This window comes from Cyanistes caeruleus, chromosome 2, assembly GCF_971803275.1.
Source record: "Cyanistes caeruleus chromosome 2, bCyaCae1.hap1.1, whole genome shotgun sequence".
Lineage (NCBI taxonomy): Eukaryota > Metazoa > Chordata > Aves > Passeriformes > Paridae > Cyanistes > Cyanistes caeruleus.
In genome coordinates, this window is record NC_141702.1 from 1,821,352 (window position 1) to 1,839,732 (window position 18,381).

The window sequence follows — 18,381 nt, forward strand, 5'->3', positions numbered from 1 at the left end:
GATTTATTTTGGGATTTATTTCGGGATTTGGGATTTATTTTGGGACTTGGGATTTGTTTTGGGATTTGGGATTTGGGATTTATTTTGGGATTTATTTTGGGATTTATTTTGGGATTTGGGATTTATTTTGGGATTTATTTTGGGATTTGGGATTTATTTTGGGATTTGGGATTTGGTTTGGGATTTATTTTGGGATATGGAATTTATTTTGGGATCTGGGATTTGTTTTGGGATTTATTTTGGGATTTGGGATTATTTTCGGGATTTATTTTGGGATTTGGGATTAGTTTTGGGATTTGGGATTAGTTTTGGGATTTGGGATTTATATTGGGATTTGGGATTTATTTTAGGATTTATTTTTGGATTTGGGATTTATTTTGGGATTTATTTTGGGATCTGGGATTTATTTTGGGATTTATTTCGGGATTTGGGATTTATTTTGGGATCTGGGATTTGGTTTGGGATTTATTTTAGGATTTGGGATTTATTTTGGGATCTGGGATTTATTTTAGGATTTGGGATTTGGTTTGGGATTTGGGATTTATTTTAGGATTTATTTTTGGATTTGGGATTTATTTTGGGATTTATTTTGGGACTTGGGATTTGGGATTTATTTTGGGATTTGGGATTAGTTTTGGGATTTGGGATTTATTTTGGGATTTGGGATTTATTTTGGGATTTGGGATTAGTTTTGGGATTTGGGATTTATTTTGGGATTTATTTCGGGATTTGGAATTATTTTTGGGATTTATTTTGGGATTTGGGATTTATTTTGGGATTTGGGATTATTTTCGGGATTTTTTTTCGGGATTTGGAATTTATTTTGGGATCTGGGATTTATTTATTTTGGGATCTGGGGATTTTCCCTGCAGGTGATCCAGGCCCGGCAGAAGGAGGCTCCGTTCCTGCTGCCCGAGGAGGCCTTCGGAGACAACCCCCGGTGAGAATTCCCGGAATTCCCGGAATTTCCCCTTGGAATTCCCAGAGAATCCCCTGGAATGCCAAAGGAAAAGCCGGATCGGGTTGGGAATGGGATGGGGTCGGGAATCCGTGGATCCCATCCCGAGGAATTCCGGGATCCAGGAGGCTCCGGATCCATCCCGAGGGGTTTTTATGGAATTTGGGAAAGGAAATCCAGGGATTTTCTGGGATTTGGGGTTTTTTTTTGGGATACCCCAGGAATTCCTTCCCAAATCCCAAATCCCTCCCCGTTTTCCCAGGGAATTCCCTCCATTCCCAGCCTGGGATTGGATCCGGAATGAACCTGGAATTATTCGGGAATTATTTGGGGAATTATTTGGGAATTATTTGGAAATTTTTTGGGAATTATTCAGGAATTATTTGGGAATTACTTGGGAATTATTTGGAAATTATTCAGGAATTATTTGGGAATTATTCTGGAATTTTTCTGGAATTATTTGAAATTATTTGAGAATAATTTGGGAATTTTTTTGGGAATTGTTCTGGAATTTTTCTGGAATTATTCAGGAATTATTTGGGAATTTTTGGGGAATTATTCAGAAATTATTCGAGAATTCTTTGGGAATTTTTTGGGAATTTTTCTGGAATTATTTGGGAATTATTCAGGAATTATTTGGGAATTATTCTGGAATTATTCGGGAATTATTTGGGAATTATTTGGGAATTATTCTGGAATTATTTGAGAATTATTTGGGAATTATTCTGGAATTATTTGGGAATTTTGGGAATTATTCAGAAATTATTCGAGAATTCTTTGGGAATTTTTTTTTAATTATTCGGGAATTATTCTGGAATTTTTGGGAATTATTCTGGAATTATTTGGGAATTATTCAGGAATTATTTGGGAATTATTTGGGAATTATTGAAGCCATTCCGGGATCCAGGATGTTCAGGATCCATCCCGAGGGATTTTTATGGAATTCTGGGATAGGGAGACCCTTCCTGGAGTCCCCAATTCCCAGGGAATTCCCAAAATTCCTTCCCTTGGGATGGGGCTGGATCCAACCCCAGGCTGGGAATGGAGGGAATTCCCTGGGAATTTCCCGGGAATTCTGGGATTTTTCCCGCTTTTTCCGCAGGGTGGGCGGGGCCAGCCTGGAGCAGCTGGGGCCGGAATTTTTCTTCGGCCAAAACAAAATCAGCGAAATCCTGGGGAGCTGCGGATACAGCGCCGAGAGACTCAGCGCGCCCTACGTGCCCCAGCTCTCCGGTGAGAGCAATCCCGGGAATTCCGGGAATTTGGGGGATTTCAGGGAATTTTTGGGATTTTTTTTGGGATTTTTTGGGATTTTTTTGGGAATTTTTGGGATTTTTTGGGAATTTTTGGGATTTTTTTGGGAATTTTTGGGATTTTTTTGGAATTTTTTTGGGAATTTTTGGGATTTTTTTTGAGAATTTTTGGGGAATTTTTGGGATTTTTTTGAGAATTTTTTGGGAATTTTTTGGGAATGCTTTGAGATTTGGGGAGGAATTTTTGGGAATTCTTTGGGAATTTTTTGGATTTTTTTGGAATTTTTGGGAATTTTTTGGATTTTTTTTGGTGGATTTTGGGAATTCTTTGAGATTTGGGGGGAATTTTTGGGAATTCTTTGGGAATTTGGGAATTCTTTGGGAATTTTTGGGATTTTTTTTGGAATTTTTGGGATTTTTTTGGAATTTTTTGGGAATTTTTTGGGAATGCTTTGAGATTTGGGGAGGAATTTTTGGGAATTCTTTGGCAATTCTTTGGGAATTTTTAGGAATTTTTTGAGAATTTTTTGAGAATCTTTTTGGGAATTTCTGGGATTTTTTTATTTTGGGGATTTTTTTTTATTTTTTTGGAATTTTTTGGGAATTTTTTGGATTTTTTTGGATTTTTTTGGGAATGCTTTGAGATTTGGGGAGGAATTTTTGGGAATTCTTTGGGAATTTGGGAATTCTTTGGGAACTTTGGGGATTTTTTTTTAATTTTTAGGATTTTTTTGAGAATTTTTGGGGAATTTTTTAAGGAATTTTTGGGATTTTTTTTTTAATTTTTGGGGGATTTTTTAAAATTTTTTTGGAATTTTTGGGGAATTTTTCGGATTTTTTTGATGGATTTTGGGAATTCTTTGAGATTTGGGGGGAATTTTGGGAATTCTTTGGGAATTTTGGGGATTTCTTTGTGGATTTTGGGGATTTTTTTTGAGAATTTTTGGGGGATTTTTTGGGAATTCTTTGGGATTTTGGGGGATTTATTGGGAATTTTGGGAATTCTTTGGAAAGTTTGGGGAATTTTTTTGGAATTTTTAGGATTTTTTTTTTTATTTTTGGGGGATTTTTTGGGAGATTTTGGGAATTTTTTGGATTTTTTTGGTGGATTTTGGGAATTCTTTGAGATTTGGGGGGAAATTTTTGGGAATTCTTTGGGAATTTTGGGAATTCTTTGGGAATTTTTGGGAATTCTTTGGGAATTTTTTGGATTTTTTTTTTATTTTGGGGGGATTTTTTGGGAATTTTTTTTGAATTTTGGGGAATTCTTTGGGATTTTGGGAATTCTTTGGGAATTTTGGGGAATTTTTTTTGAATTTTGGGAATTTCTTTGAGAATTTTTTGGGAATTTTTGGGATTTTTTTTGATTTTGGGGGGAATTTTTTTGGAATTTGGGGGATTTTGGGGGGATTTTTTTTTAATTTTTGGGGATTCTTTGGGGGTTTTTGGGATTTCTTTGGGAATTTTGGAATTCTTTGAGATTTGGGGGGAATTTTTGGGAATTCTTTGGGATTTTGGGGTATTTTTTTTGAATTTTTAGGATTTTTTGAGAATTTTTTGAGAATTTTTGGGAATTTTTTTTATTTTGGGGGAATTTTTTTAGGATTTTTTGGGATTTTTTTTGAAATTTTTAGAAATTCTTTGGGGATTTGGGGGGATTCTTTTGGATTTTGGGGGTTTTTTGGGAATTCTTTGAGATTTTGGGGCATTTTTTGGGATTTTTTTTGAATTTTTGGGGATTCTTTGGGGTTTTTTGGGATTGCCTTGGGATTTTTGGGGAATTTTTGGGGAATTTTTGGGGAATTTTTGGGAATTCTTTGGGATTTGGAGAATTCTTTGGGAATTTTTTTGATTTTTTATTTTGGGGGGATTTTTTGGGGGGATTTTTTGGGAATTTTTGGGATTTCTTTGCGGATTTGGGGAATTCTTTGGGAATTTTTGGGATTTTTTGAGAATTTTGGGGATTTTTTTGAGAATTTTTGGGGAATTTTGGGGATTTTTTTTTTTATTTGGTGGGGATTTTTTGGGGAATTTTTGGGATTTCTTTGCGGATTTTGGGAATTCTTTGGGATTTGGGGGAATTTTGGGGAATTCTTTGGGAATTTTGGGGAATTCTTTGGGATTTGGGGGGAATTTTTGGGAATTCTTTGGGAATTTTTGGGAATTTTGGGGAATTCCTTGGGATTTTTGGGAATTCTTTGGGAATTTTGGGGAATTCTTTGGGAATTTTTGGGAATTCTTTGGGAATTTTTGGGAATTTTGGGGAATTCCTTGGGAATTCTTTGGGATTTCTTTGGGAATTCCCTCTGGAATTCCCCATTCCCGTTTTTCCGGCAGACGAGGATCGTTTATCCAAGAGGAAAAGCATCGGCGAGACGATTTCCCTGCAGGTGGAGGTGGAATCCCGGAACAGCCCGGAGCGGGAGCAGGTCCGGAATCCCAAATCCCGCGATTCCCTCGGGAAAAAATCCCCGGAATTCCCCGGAATTCCCCCAAATTCCCCCAAATTCCCCAAATTCCCTGGAATTCCGGCTTTTTCCCGCTCGGAAAAGGTTGGGAATCTCCTCAAATCCCGCCGGAATTCCCGATTTTCCCTGGATTTTTGTTCCTTTTGGGAATCTCCGCAGCGGAATTTCCCACCGGGGAAAAAATTCCCGGTTTTCCTTTTTTTTTTTGGGAAAAAATCCCGGATTTTTTGGGAAAAATCCCATTTTTTTTGGAAAATATCCCGGTTTTTTGGCAAGTATCCCATTTTTTTGGAGAAAGATCCCAGTTTTTGGCAAAGATCCCATTTTTTTGGGAAAAGATTCCATTTTTTTGGGAAAAATCCCATTTTTTGGGAAAAAAATCCCGGTTTTTTGGGAAAAGATCACTTTTTTTGCGGAAAGATCCCCGTTTTTGGGAAAAGATCCCGGTTTTTTGAGAAAAGATCCCGGATTTTTTTGTAAAAATCCCATTTTTTTGGGAAAATATCCCGGTTTTTTGGGAAGAGATGCCGATTTTTGGAAAGAGATCCCGGGTTTTGGGGAAAAGTCCCATTTTTTTGGGAAAAAATCCTGGTTTTTGGGAAAAGATATCGGTTTTTTGGGGAAAAATTCCATTTTTTTTGGAAAAGATCCCGGTTTTTTGGGAAAAGATCCCAGTTTTTTGGGAAGAGATGCCAATTTTTGGGAAGAGATCTCTTTTTTTGGGAAAAAATCCCGGTTTTTTGGAAAAAATACCATTTTTTTGGGAAAAATACCATTTTTTTGGAAAAAATCCCGGTTTTTTGGGAAAAGATCCCATTTTTTTGGCAAATATCCCATTTTTTTTGGATAAAATCCCGGGTTTTTTTGGTTTTTTTTAATCCCAGCTCGGGCTGAGATTCCCGACCGGAATTCCGGCTTTTTCCCGCTCGGAAAAGGTTGGGAATCTCCTCAAATCCCGCCGGAATTCCCGATTTTCCCTGGATTTTTGTTCCTTTTGGGAATCTCCGCAGCGGAATTTCCCACCGGGGAAAAAATTCCCGGTTTTCCTTTTTATTTTTGGGGAAAGATCCCGGATTTTTTGGGAAAAATCCCATTTTTTTGGGAAAAATCCCATTTTTTGGGAAAAGATCCCGTTTTTTGCAAACAGATCCCAGTTTTTGGGGAAAAAAATGCCATTTTTTTGGAAAAAAATCCCGTTTTTTTGGGGAAAGATCCCGGGTTTTGGGAAAAGATCCCTTTTTTTTTGGAAAATATCCCATTTTTTGGGAAAAGATCCCAGTTTTTTGGGAAAAAATTCCATTTTTTGAGGGAAAAGATCCCGGTTTTTTTTTGGAAAAATCCCATTTTTTGGGAAAAAAATTCCGGTTTTTTGAGACAAGATCCCATTTTTTGGGAAAAAATCCCGGGTTTTGGGAAAAATCCCATTTTTTGGGAAAAAAATCCCATTTTTTTGGGAAAAAATCCCTTTTTTTGGGAAAAGATCCCGGGTTTTGGGAAAAAATCCCATTTTTTGGGAAAAAAATCCCATTTTTTTAGGGAAAGATCCCGGTTTTTTGGAAAAAATCCCATTTTTTTTGGAAAAATCCCATTTTTTGGGACAAGATCCCAGGTTTTGGGAAAAAATCCCATTTTTTGGGAAAATATATCGGTTTTTTGGGGGAAAAGATCCTGGATTTTTGGGAAAAGATCCCATTTTTTGGGGAAAGATCCCGGGTTTTGGGAAAAAATCCCATTTTTTGGGAAAAGATCCCGGTTTTTTTGGGGAAAAATCCCAATTTTTTGGGGAAAAGATCCCATTTTTTTGGGAAAAAATCCTGGTTTTTGGGAAAAGATATTGGTTTTTTGGGGAAAAATCCCATTTTTTGGGAAAAATCCCGGTTTTTTGAGAAAAGATCCCAGGTTTTGGGAAAAGATCATGGTTTTTTGGAAAAAATCCCATTTTTTTGGGACAAGATCCCATTTTTTGGGAAAAATCCCATTTTTTTGGGAAAAGATCCTGGTTTTTGGGGAAAAAATCCCGGGTTTTGGGAAAAAATCCCATTTTTTTGGGGAAAAATCCCGTTTTTTGCGAAGAGATCCCGGTTTTTTTGGGAAAGATCCCGTTTTTCGGGAAATCATCCCATTTTTTTTTTAAAAAATCCCGGTTTTTTGGGAATAAAATCCCATTTTTTTGGAAAAAATCCCGGTTTTTTGGGGTTTTTTTAAGGAAAAACAAAGAATCCCAGCTCGGGCTGAGATTCCCGACCGGAATTCCGGGATTTTCCGGGAATCTCATCCCGGTTTTCCCTCCTCACAGAGAGCTCCGGCGGAGGAGATCACCTACGAGACGCTGAAAAAGGCCATCGGTAAGGGCGGGAATTCCGGGAATTCCGGGAATTCCGGGAATTCCGGGAGCTCGGGAAAGGCCGAGCATTCCCAGGAATTCCCACCCCAATTCCCGGAATTCCCGGAGTTGGGATTGGGGTGGTTTTTTTTTTTCCCTCTGGAATTCCGGGAATGGGAGAATTTGGAAAATGATTCCCAAAATTTCCCTTCCCCTCCTCCCTCCCCTCGGAATCATCCGGAATTTTCTTGGAAAATTCCTGGAAATCCTGAAAAATTCCAGGAAAAATCCCTCGGGATCCGGAATTCCCATTTTTCCAAGCCCTTCCCGAAATCCATTCCCTAAATCTCTCCGTGGGGACGGATCCAGCCCCAAATCCCCATCCCGGAATTCCGGGAATTCCCTTGGGAATTCCTGCAGCTGGGAACTGGGAATGGGGGTGGGGCTTTTTCCTGGAATTCCCGGAGCCGGGAGCCGGGATTGGGATGGGATTTTCCCGCCGGAATTCCAGGAATTCCCGGAGCCGGGAGCCAGGACTGGGACGGGATTTCCCCTTTGGAATTCCAGGAATTCCCAGAGCGGGGAGCCGGGAATGGGATGGGATTTTCCCTCTGGAATTCTGGGAATTCCCATCACTCTGAGCCGGGAATGGGATGGGATTTTCCCTCTGGAATTCTGGGAATTCCCAGAGCCGGGAGCCAGGACTGGGATGGGATTTTCCCTTTGGAATTCCCGGAGCTAGGAGCCAGGACTGGGATGGGATTTCCCCTTTGGAATTCTGGGAATTCCCGGAGCTGGGAGCTGGGATTGGGGCGGGATTTCCCCTTTGGAATTCCAGGAATTCCCAGAGCTGGGAGCCAGGATTGTGATGGGATTTTCCCTCTGGAATTCCAGGAATGGGGCAGAATTTTCCCCCCAGAATTCCAGGAATTCCCATCACTGGGAGCCGGGATCGGGGTGGGATTTTCCCTTTGGAATTCTGGGAATTCCCGGAGCTGGGAGCTGGGATTGGGATGGGATTTTCCCTTTGGAATTCCCATTATTTTTCCCAGAATTCCCAGTGGACAGCGTGGCTGTGGGGCCAGGATTGGGGCGGGATTTTCCCTCTGGAATTCTGGGAATTCCCGGAGCTGGGAGCCAGGAATAGAGCAGGGTTTTCCCTCCGGAATTCCAGGAATTCCCAGCACTCTGAGCTGGGATTGGGGCGGGATTTTTCCCTCTGGAATTCCTGGAATTCCCAGAGCTGGGAGCCAGGATTGGGGCGGGATTTCCCCCCCAGAATTCCTGGAATTCCCAGCACTGGGATGGGATTTTTCCCTCTGGAATTCCTGGAATTCCCGGAGCCGGGAGCCAGGACTGGGATGGGATTTTCCCTTTGGAATTCCAGGAATTCCTGGAGCTGGGAGCCAGGACTGGGAAGGATTTTTCCTCTGGAATTCCTGGAGCCGGGATTGGGGTGGGATTTCTCACTCTGGAATTCCAGGAATTCCCAGCACTCTGAGCTGGGATTGGGATGGGATTTTCCCTCTGGAATTCCTGGAATTCCCATCACTGGGAGCCGGGATTGGGGTGGGATTTTCCCTTTGGAATTCCAGGAATTCCTGGAGCTGGGAGCTGGGAATGGGAAGGATTTTTCCTCTGGAATTCCCATTATTATTCCCAGCACTCGGAGCCAGGACTGGGATGGGATTTTCCCTCTGGAATTCCCGGAGCTGGGAGCTGGGATTGGGGTGGGATTTTTCCCTCTGGAATTCTGGGAATTCCCGGAGCCGGGAGCCAGGATTGGGGTGGGATTTTCCCTTTGGAATTCCAGGAATTCCCAGCACTCTGAGCTGGGATTGGGATGGGATTTTTCACTCTGGAATTCCAGGAATTCCTGGTGCTGGAATTCCAGGAATGTGGTGGAATTTTCCCCCCAGAATTCTGGGAATTCCCGGAGCTGGGAGCCAGGACTGGGATGGATTTTTCCTCTGGAATTCCCGGAGCTGGGAGCCAGGACTGGGATGGGATTTTCCCTTTGGAATTCCCAATTTTTTCCCCGGAATTCCCCGTAGTGGACAGCGTGGCCGCGGGGCCGGGATTGGGATGGATTTCCCTTCAGAATTCCCATTTTTCCCCGGAATTCCCAGGGCTGTGAACAGCGTGGGATTGGGATGGGATTGGGATGGATTCCCCTTTGGAATTCCCATTTTTTCCCAGAATTCCGGCTGCAGTGGACAGAGTTGGATTGGGATGGGATTGGGATGGGATTTCCCTCCAGAATTCCCATTTTTTTCCCGGAATTCCTGGGACAGGAACAGCTTGGGATCGGGGATGGGACTGGGATGGGATTGGGATGGGATTCCCCTTTGGAATTCCCATTTTTTTCCCGGAATTCCCCTCCAGTGGACAGTGTGGCTGTGGAGGAGCAGGGATTGGGATTGGGGATGGGATTTCCCTCAGGAATTCCCAATTTTTCCCTTTGGAATTCCCGATTTTTTCCCAGAATTCCTGGTGCTGTGAACAGCGTGGGATCGGGGATGGGATTGAGATTTCCCTTCAGAATTCCCATTTTTCCCAGGAATTCCCGGCTGCAGTGGACAGAGTTGGATTGGGATGGGATTGGGATGGGATTTCCCTCCACAATTCCCATTTTTTCCCGGAATTCCTGCTAGTGGACAGTGTGGGATCGGGGATGGGATTGGGATGGGATTGGGATTGAGATTCCCCTCTGGAATTCCCATTTTTCCCCCTCTGGAATTCCCCTCCAGTGGACAGCGTGGCTGTGGAGGAGCAGGGATTGGGATTGGGATGGGTTTCCCTTTGGAATTCCCATTTTTTCCCCTCTGGAATTCCCCTCCAGTGGACAGCGTGGCTGTGGAGGAGCAGGAGCGCGAGCGGCGGCGCCAGGTGGTCGAGAGGTTCCAGAAGGCTCCGTTCGAGGAAATCGCCGCCCACTGCGGAGCCCGGGTGAGAGCCCAGGGAAAACCCGGAATTCCCGACCGGAATTCCCAGCAGAAATTCCTGACCAGAATTCCCAACCAGAATTCCCAACCGGAATTCCTGAACAGAATTCCCAGCAGAAATTCCTGATCAGAATTCCCAGCAGGAATTCCCAACTGGAATTCCCAAAATCGCCACCCACTGCAGAGCCCGGGTGAGAGCCCAGGGAAAACCTGGAATTCCTGACCGGAATTCCCAACCGGAATTCCCAACAGGAATTCCCAGCAGGAATTTCCAACTGGAATTCCCAGCAGGAATTTCCAACTGGAATTCCCAAAATCGCCACCCACTGTGGAGCCCGGGTGAGCTGGAGCCGGGAAAACCGGGAATTCCTGACCGGAATTCCCAGCAGGAATTCCCAACCAGAATTCCTGACCAGAATTCCCAACTGGAATTCCCAACCAGAATTCCCAACAGGAATTTCCAACCGGAATTCCTGACCAGAATTTCCAACCAGAATTCCCAACAGGAATTCCCAGCCAGAATTCCCGACCAGAAATCCCAACAGGAATTCCCAACCGGAATTCCGAGCCAGAATTCCAAGCAGGAATTCCCAACTGGAATTTCCAACCAGAGTTTCCGACAGGAATTTCCAACCAGAATTCCCAACTGGAATTCTCAACAGGAATTCCCAACCGGAATTCCCAAAATCGCCGCCCACTGCGGAGCCCGGGTGAGAGCCCAGGGAAAACCCGGAATTCCCGACAGGAATTCCCAACCGGAATTCCTGACTGCAATTCCCAACCGGAATTCCCAAAATCGCCGCCCACTGCGGAACCCGGGTGAGCTGGAGCTGGGAAAACCGGGAATTCCCGACCAGAATTCCCAACAGGAATTCCCGACAGGAATTCCCAACCGGAATTCCCGACCAGAATTCCCAGCAGGAATTCCCAGCTGGAATTCCCAAAATCGCCGCCCACTGCAGAGCCCGGGTGAGCTGGAGCCGGGAAAACCGGGAATTCCCAACAGGAATTCCCAACCAGAATTCCCACCCAGAATTCCCAACCGGAATTCCCAACAGGAATTCCTGACTGCAATTCCCAACTGGAATTCCCAAAATTGCCACCCACTGCGGAGCCCGGGTGACGGCCCAGGGAAAACCCGGAATTCCCGACCGGAATTCCCAACAGGAATTCCCAACCAGAATTCCCAGCAGGAATTCCCGACAGGAATTCCCAACCGGAATTCCCGACAGGAATTTCCAACCGGAATTCCCGACCAGAATTCCCAACCAGAATTCCCGACCGGAATTCCCAGCCAGAATTCCCAGCAGGAATTCCCAACAGGAATTCCCAACTGGAATTCCCAGACAAAATTCCCAACTGGAATTCCCACCCAGAATTCCCAACCGGAATTCCCGAGGGGAACGGGAGCCGGGGAGCTCCGGCCCCAGGAGGGGAGGGAGGGAGAGAGGAAAGAGACAAAAAACAAAAACCCCTCAAAAAGGCGCCAAAAATTCGGGGATGAGAGACGGAAAGCAGCAGGAATTTTGGGAAAAGTGCGGGAATTTTAGGGATTTTTAGGGAATTTTTAGGGAATTTTGGGCAATTTTGGGCAATTTTAGGGAATTTTAGGGAATTTTGGGGAATTTCAGGGATTTTTAGGGTATTTTAGGGATTTTTAGGGAATTTTAGGGATTTTTTTAGGAATTTTAAGGGAATTTTGGGGAATTTCAGGGATTTTTATGGAACTTTGGGGAATTTTAGGGATTTTTAGGGAGCTTTGGGGATTTTTTGGGATTTTTAGGGATTTTTAGAGAATTTTGGGGAATTTTAGGGATTTTTAGGGAATTTTGGGAAATTTTAGGGATTTTTAGGGAATTTGGGGGAATTTTATGGAATTTTAGGGAATTTTAGGGATTTTTAGGGAGCTTTGGGGATTTTTTTTTTATTTTTAGGGAATTTTAGGGAATTTTGGGATTTTTAGGGATTTTTTAGGGAATTTTAGGGATTTTTAGGGAATTTTGGGGAATTTTCTGGAATTTTAGGGAATTTTGGGGAATTTCAGGGATTTTTAGGGAATTTTAGGGATTTTTAGGGAAATTTAGAGAATTTTAGGGATTTTTAGGGAATTTTAGGGATTTTTAGGAAGCTTTGGGAATTTTTAGAGAATTTTGGGGAATTTTAGGGATTTTTAGGGAATTTTAGGGAATTTTGGGGAATTTTAGGGATTTTTAGGGAATTTTAGGGAATTTTAGGGATTTTTAGGAATTTTAGGGAATTTTTAGGGAATTTTGGGCAATTTTAGGGAATTTTAGGGATTTTTAGGGAATTCTGGGGAATTTTAGGAAATTTTGGGCAATTTTAGGGCTTTTTAGGGAATTTTAGGGAATTTAAGGGATTTTTAGGGAATTTTAGGGATTTGTAGAGAACTTTGGGGAATTTTAGGGATGTTTTAGGAATTTTAGGGATTTTTAGGAAGCTTTGGGGAATTTTTTGGGGTTTTTAGGGAATTTTAGGGAATTCTAGGGATTTTTAGGAAATTTTAGGGATTTTTAGGGATTTTTAGGGAATTTTGGGGAATTTTAGGGATTTTTTTGGAATTTAAGGGATTTTTAGGAAATTTTAGGGAATTTTAGGAAGCTTTGGGGATTTTTTGGGATTTTTAGTGATTTTTAGGGAATTTTAGGGATTTTTAGGAATTTTAGGGAATTTTTAGGGAATTTTGGGCAATTTTAGGGAATTTTAGGGATTTTTAGGGAATTCTGGGGAATTTTAGGGAATTTTAGGAAATTTTGGGCAATTTTAGGGCTTTTTAGGGAATTTTTTGGGATTTTTAGGAAATTTTGGGGAATTTTAGGAATTTTTAGGGAATTTTAGGGAATTTTTAGGGAATTTGGGGGAATTTTAGGGAATTTTGGGAAATTTTAGGGAAAAGAGCTGAGATTTTGGGGAGAAGAGCTGGAATTTAGGTAAAAAAGGGCGGAATTTTGGGAAAAGAGCCGGAATTTTAGGGAAAAGTGAAAATTTTGGGAAAAAGTTGGAATTTTTAGGGAAAAGAGGGGGAATTTTGGGAAAAGATCCTGAAATTTGGGGAAAAAAGAAATGGAATTTTAGGAAAAAAGTGGGAATTTTAGGGAAAAGAGCCGGAATTTTGGGATAAAAGCCAGAAAAAAGGCAGAATTTTGGGAAAAGTGTGGGAATTTTAGAGAATTTTGGGGGAATTTTGGGGAATTTTAGGGAATTTTGGGGAATTTTAAGGAATTTGGGGGAATTTTGGGGAAAAGAGCTGAGATTTTGGGGAAAAGGGCTGGAATTTTGGGGAAAAAAGGGCTGGAATTTTGGGAAGGGGGCGGGAACCCCCCCCGGAATCCCTGGGGTGGGGGAGGGGAGGGAGGGAATTCCCGGGAATTTTTGGGATCGAGCGGTGCCGCCCCTCCCCCGCCCCCGTCCCCGCCCCCGCAGGCGTCGCTGCTGCAGAGCAAACTCAACCAGATCTTCGAGATCTCCGTCAGGTGAGGGCACGGCGGGAAACAACGGCGGGGAAAATGGATGGGAAAATAGCGGGAAAAATGGGAATAACGGCGGGAAAAGCGGCGGGAAAACGGCGGGAAAAATGGCAGGGAAATGGTGGGAAAAATGGCAGGGAAACGGCGGGAAAAATGGCGGGAAAAATGGGGAAAACGCATGGGAAAATGGCGGGAAAAATGGGGAAAACGCCGGGAAAAATGGTGGGAAAAATGGCGGGAAAAATGGCAGGGAAATGGTGGGAAAAATGGCGGGAGAAATGGGGGAAACGGCGGGAAAACGGCGGGAAAACGGCGCGAAAAACTGAAAAAATGGAGGGAAAAATGGCGGGAAAAACAGCGGGAAAAATGGGGAAAACATATGGGAAAATGGCGGGAAAAATGGTGGGAAAAATGGGGAAAATGGCGGGAAAAACGGCGGGAAAAATGGGAAAAACGGATAGGAAAATGGTGGGAAAAATGGGGAAACCGGTGGGAAAACTGGGAAAAATCGCGGGAAAAACGGCGGGAAAAATGGGAAAAACGGATGGGAAAATGGTGGGAAAAATGGGGAAAACGGCGGGGAAAACAGCGGGAAAAATGGGAAAAATGGATGGGAAAATAGCGGGAAAAATGGGAAAAATAGCAGGAAAAATGGTGGAAAAACGGCGGGAAAACAGCGGGAAAAACGGCGGGAAAAATGGCTGGAAAAACAGCGGGAAAAATGGGAAAAACGGATGGGAAAATGGCGGGAAAAATGGGGAAAACAGCGGGAAAATGGCGGGAAAAATGGCGGGAAAAACTGTGGGAAAACGGTGGGAAAAATGGTGGGAAAAATGGGAAAAATGGCGGGAAAACAGCTGGGAAAATGGCGGGAAAAACAGATGGGAAAATGGGAATAACGGCGGGAAAAACAGGAAAAAAACGGCGGGAAAATGGGAATAACGGATGGGAAAATGGCGGGAAAAATGGGTGGGAAAATGGCGGGAAAACAGACGGGAAAACGGGAATAGTGGGAGGGAAAATGGGAATAACGGGCAGGAAAAACAGATGGGAAAAATGGGAATAATGGATGGGAAAATGGCGGGAAAAATGATGGGAAAAAGTGGGAATAGCGGTGGGAGAAACAGCTGGAAAAATGGGAATAATGGATGGGAAAACGGCGGGAAAAATGGGAATAGCGATGGGAAAACAGCGGGAAAAACGGGTGGGAAAATGGCGGGAAAACAGGAATAATGGCGGGAAAACGGCGGGAAAAACGGATGGGAAAAACGGGAATAGAAGTGGGAAAAATGGGAATAACGGACGGGGAAATGGCGGGAAAATTGGGGGGGAAAGTGGGAATAATGGCGGGAAAAATGGGAATAACGAATGGGGAAACAGCGGGAAAAACTGGCGGGAAAAACGGGAAGAGCGGCGAGAAAAACGGCGGGAAAAATGGGAATAAGGGACGGGAAAATGGATGGGAAAATTGGGAATGAGCGCGGGATAAAGGGTGGGAATGGCGGGAATGGGAATTTGGGAATGGGGGATGGGAATTTGGGAATGGGAATTTGGGAATTTGGGAATGGGGGATGGGAATTTGGGAATTTGGGAATGGGAATTTGGGAATGGGGGATGGGAATTTGGGAATTTGGGAATGGGGGATGGGAATTTGGGAATTTGGGAATTTGGGATTGGGGGATGGGAATTTGGGAATGGGGTTTAGGATGGGGCTGGGAATTCAGGATCGAGGATGGGAATTTGCAAATTCCCGATTTCCCAAATCCCCCTTTTCCTTCTCCGTTTCCCATTCCCGAATCCCCAAAATTCCCCATTTCCCATTCCCAAATTCCCAAATTCCCATCCCCCATTCCCAAATTCCCATTTCCCATTCCCAAATCCAATTCCCAATTTCCCATTTCCCAAATACCAAAATTCCCAAAATTCCCAATTTCCCATTCCCAAATTCCCGATTTCCCCATTCCTCATTCCCAAATCCTCATTCCCGAATTCCCAAAATTCCCATTCCCAAATTCCCTTTTCCTTCCCAAAAATCCCATTGTTCCTCCCAATTTCCCATTCCCAAATCCCTCAAATTCCTGATTTCCCAAAATCTTGATTTCCCATTCCCAAATTCCCAAATCCCATCCCCAAAATCCCCTTTTCCCATTCCCAATTTCCCATCTCAAAAATCCCATTCCCCAAAATCTCTTTTCCTTCCCAAATTCCCATTTCCCCATTCCCAAATTCCCAATTCCCCATTTCCAATTCCCCATTTCCCATTCCCCATTCCCAAAATTCCATTTCCCAATTTCCCAAATTCCCAATTTCCCACTCCCAAATCCCCAAAATTCCCATCCCAAATAATTCCCATTCCCAGATCCCGAATTCCCTTTTCCCATCCCAACTTCCCAAATTCCCCAAAAAATCCCGAATCCCATCCCAAAATCTCTTCCCCATTCCCAAAATCCCCATTTCTCATCCCAAATTCTCAATTCCCCATTCCCAAAATTCCCAAAATTCCCAATTTCCCATTCCCCAAAATCTCTTTTCCTTCCCAAATTCCCATTTCTTATTCCCAAAATTTCGATTTCCTATTCCCAAAATTCCCAATTTCCCAAATTCCCCCAAATTCCCAATGAATTCCCAGAATTCCCATTTATTCCCAGAATTCCTGTTTTTTCCCCCAGAATTCCCATTTTTTTCCCAAAAATCCTGGTTTTTTTCCCAGAATTCCCAATAAATTCCCAGAATTCCCATTTTTACCCCAGTAATTCCCGATTTTTCCTCATTAATTCCCATTTTTTCTCCAGAATCCCCTTTTTTTCCCCCCGGAATTCCCATTTTTTTTCCTGGTAATTCCCATTTTTTTCCCCAGAATTCCCAATAAATTCTCAGAATTCCTGGATTTTTCCCCAGAATTCCCATTTTTCCCTGGTAATTCCCATTTTTTCCCAAAATTCCCATTTTTTTCCCCAGAATTCCCATTTTCCCCAGAATTCCTGTTTTTTCCCCCAGAATTCCCATTTTTTTCCCAAAATTCCTGGTTTTTTCCCAGAATTCCCAATAAATTCCCAGAATTCCCATTTTTCCCCCAGTAATTCCCGATTTTTCCTCAGCAATTCCCATTTTTTCCCAGAATTCCCATTTTCCCCCCAAAATTCCCATTTTTTTCCTGGTAATTCCCATTTTTTTCCCAGAATTCCCAATAAATTCCCAGAATTCCCAGGTTTTTTTCCCCAGAATCCCCTTTTTTCTCTTGGAATTCCCATTTTTTTCCTGGAAATTTCCATTTTTTCCCAGAATTCCTGTTTTTTCCCCCAGAATTCCCATTTTTTCCCAAAATTCCTGGTTTTTTTCCCAGAATTCCCAATAAATTCCCAGAATTCCCATTTTTCCCCCAGTAATTCCCGATTTTTCCTCAGCAATTCCCATTTTTTCCCAGAATTCCCATTTTCCCCCCAAAATTCCCATTTTTTTCCTGGTAATTCCCATTTTTTTCCCAGAATTCCCAATAAATTCCCAGAATTCCCAGGTTTTTTTCCCCAGAATCCCCTTTTTTCTCTTGGAATTCCCATTTTTTTCCTGGAAATTTCCATTTTTTCCCAGAATTCCTGTTTTTTCCCCCAGAATTCCCATTTTTTTCCAAAATTCCTGGTTTTTTTCCCAGAATTCCCAAGAAATCCCCAGAATTCCCATTTTTTCCCCAGTAATTCCTGGTTTTCCCCAGTAATTCCCATTTTTTCCCAGAATTCCTAGGATTTTTCCCCCAGAATTCCCATTTTCCCCCCAGAATTCCCATTTTTCCCCAAAATTCCAAGTTTTTTCCTAAAAATTCCCATTTTTTCCAAAAAATTCCCGTTTTTTTCTCAGTAATTCCCATTTTCCCCCAGAATTCCCAAAAATTTCCCAGAATTCCCGGTTTTCCCCCAGAATTCCCAGATTTTTCCCCAGAATTCCCATTTTCCCCCGGTAATTCCCGGTTTTTCCCCAGAATTCCCAGTTTTTTTCCTGGAAATTCCCATTTTTCCCCCAGAATTCCCATTTTTTCCCCACAATTCCCATTTTCCCCCGGTAATTCCCGGTTTTCTCCCAGAATTCCCATTTTTTTCCCCCAGAATTCCCATTTTTCCCCAGAATTCCCAGGTTTTTCCCAGAATTCCCAATTTTTTTCCGCAGAATTCCCAGATTTTTCCCCAGAATTCCCAATAAATTCCCAGAATTCCCATTTTCCCCCCAGAATTCCCAGGTTTTCCCCAGAATTCCCATTTTTTTCCCCAGAATTCCCAGATTTTTCCCCACAATTCCCATTTTTTCCCCACAATTCCCATTTTCCCCCAGTAATTCCCTGTTTTCCCCCAGAATTCCCGGATTTTTCCCCCAGAATTCCCGGATTTTCCCCCACAATTCCCAGATTTTCCCCCACAATTCCCGTTTTCCCCCGGTAATTCCCGGTTTTTCCCCCTGCCAGGCCCCCCCCGAGTCCCTCGGCTCCGTTCCCGGCTCCGGCTCCGGCTCCGTCGCGGCCGCCGCCGCCCTCGGTGCCGGTGTACGAGATGAAATTCCCGGATCTCTGCGTCTACTGAAACCCGGGAAAAACCCGGGAAAAACCCGGGAAAAATCACAGAAAAATCCTGGAAAAAATCCCTGGAAAAATCCTGGAAAAAATCACGGAAAAATCCTGGAAATCCCAGAAAAAATCCCTGGAAAAATAACGGAAAAAATCCCGACATTCCCAGAAAAAAATCCTGGAAAAATCCCGGAAAAATCACAGAAAAATCCTGGAAAAATCCCGGGAAAAATCCTGGAAAAGTCCTGGAAAAATCCCGGAAAAAATCCCTTGAAAAATCACGGAAAAATCCCAGCATTCCCAGAAAAAAATCCTGGAAAAATCGCAGAAAAGTCCTGGAAAAGTCCTGGAAAAATCCTGCAAAAAATCCCGGAAAAATCCCTGGAAAAATCACAGAAAA

At 43.0% G+C, this 18,381-nt stretch overlaps 1 protein-coding gene across 1 annotated transcript in view; it reads left to right on the plus strand.

Moving 5' to 3' along the window:
* EFR3B (EFR3 homolog B) overlaps nucleotides 1-18,381 on the plus strand; it is a 100,102-nt gene extending 81,721 nt beyond the window's left edge. Inside the window, exons 17-23 of the mRNA XM_086875407.1 lie at nucleotides 873-940; nucleotides 2,061-2,191; nucleotides 4,549-4,640; nucleotides 6,976-7,024; nucleotides 9,845-9,951; nucleotides 13,389-13,438; nucleotides 17,883-18,381. Coding sequence (XP_086731533.1) covers nucleotides 873-940; nucleotides 2,061-2,191; nucleotides 4,549-4,640; nucleotides 6,976-7,024; nucleotides 9,845-9,951; nucleotides 13,389-13,438; nucleotides 17,883-17,997 — 612 coding nt within the window. The 3' untranslated portion in view covers nucleotides 17,998-18,381. The remainder of the gene's footprint in view (nucleotides 1-872; nucleotides 941-2,060; nucleotides 2,192-4,548; nucleotides 4,641-6,975; nucleotides 7,025-9,844; nucleotides 9,952-13,388; nucleotides 13,439-17,882) is intronic.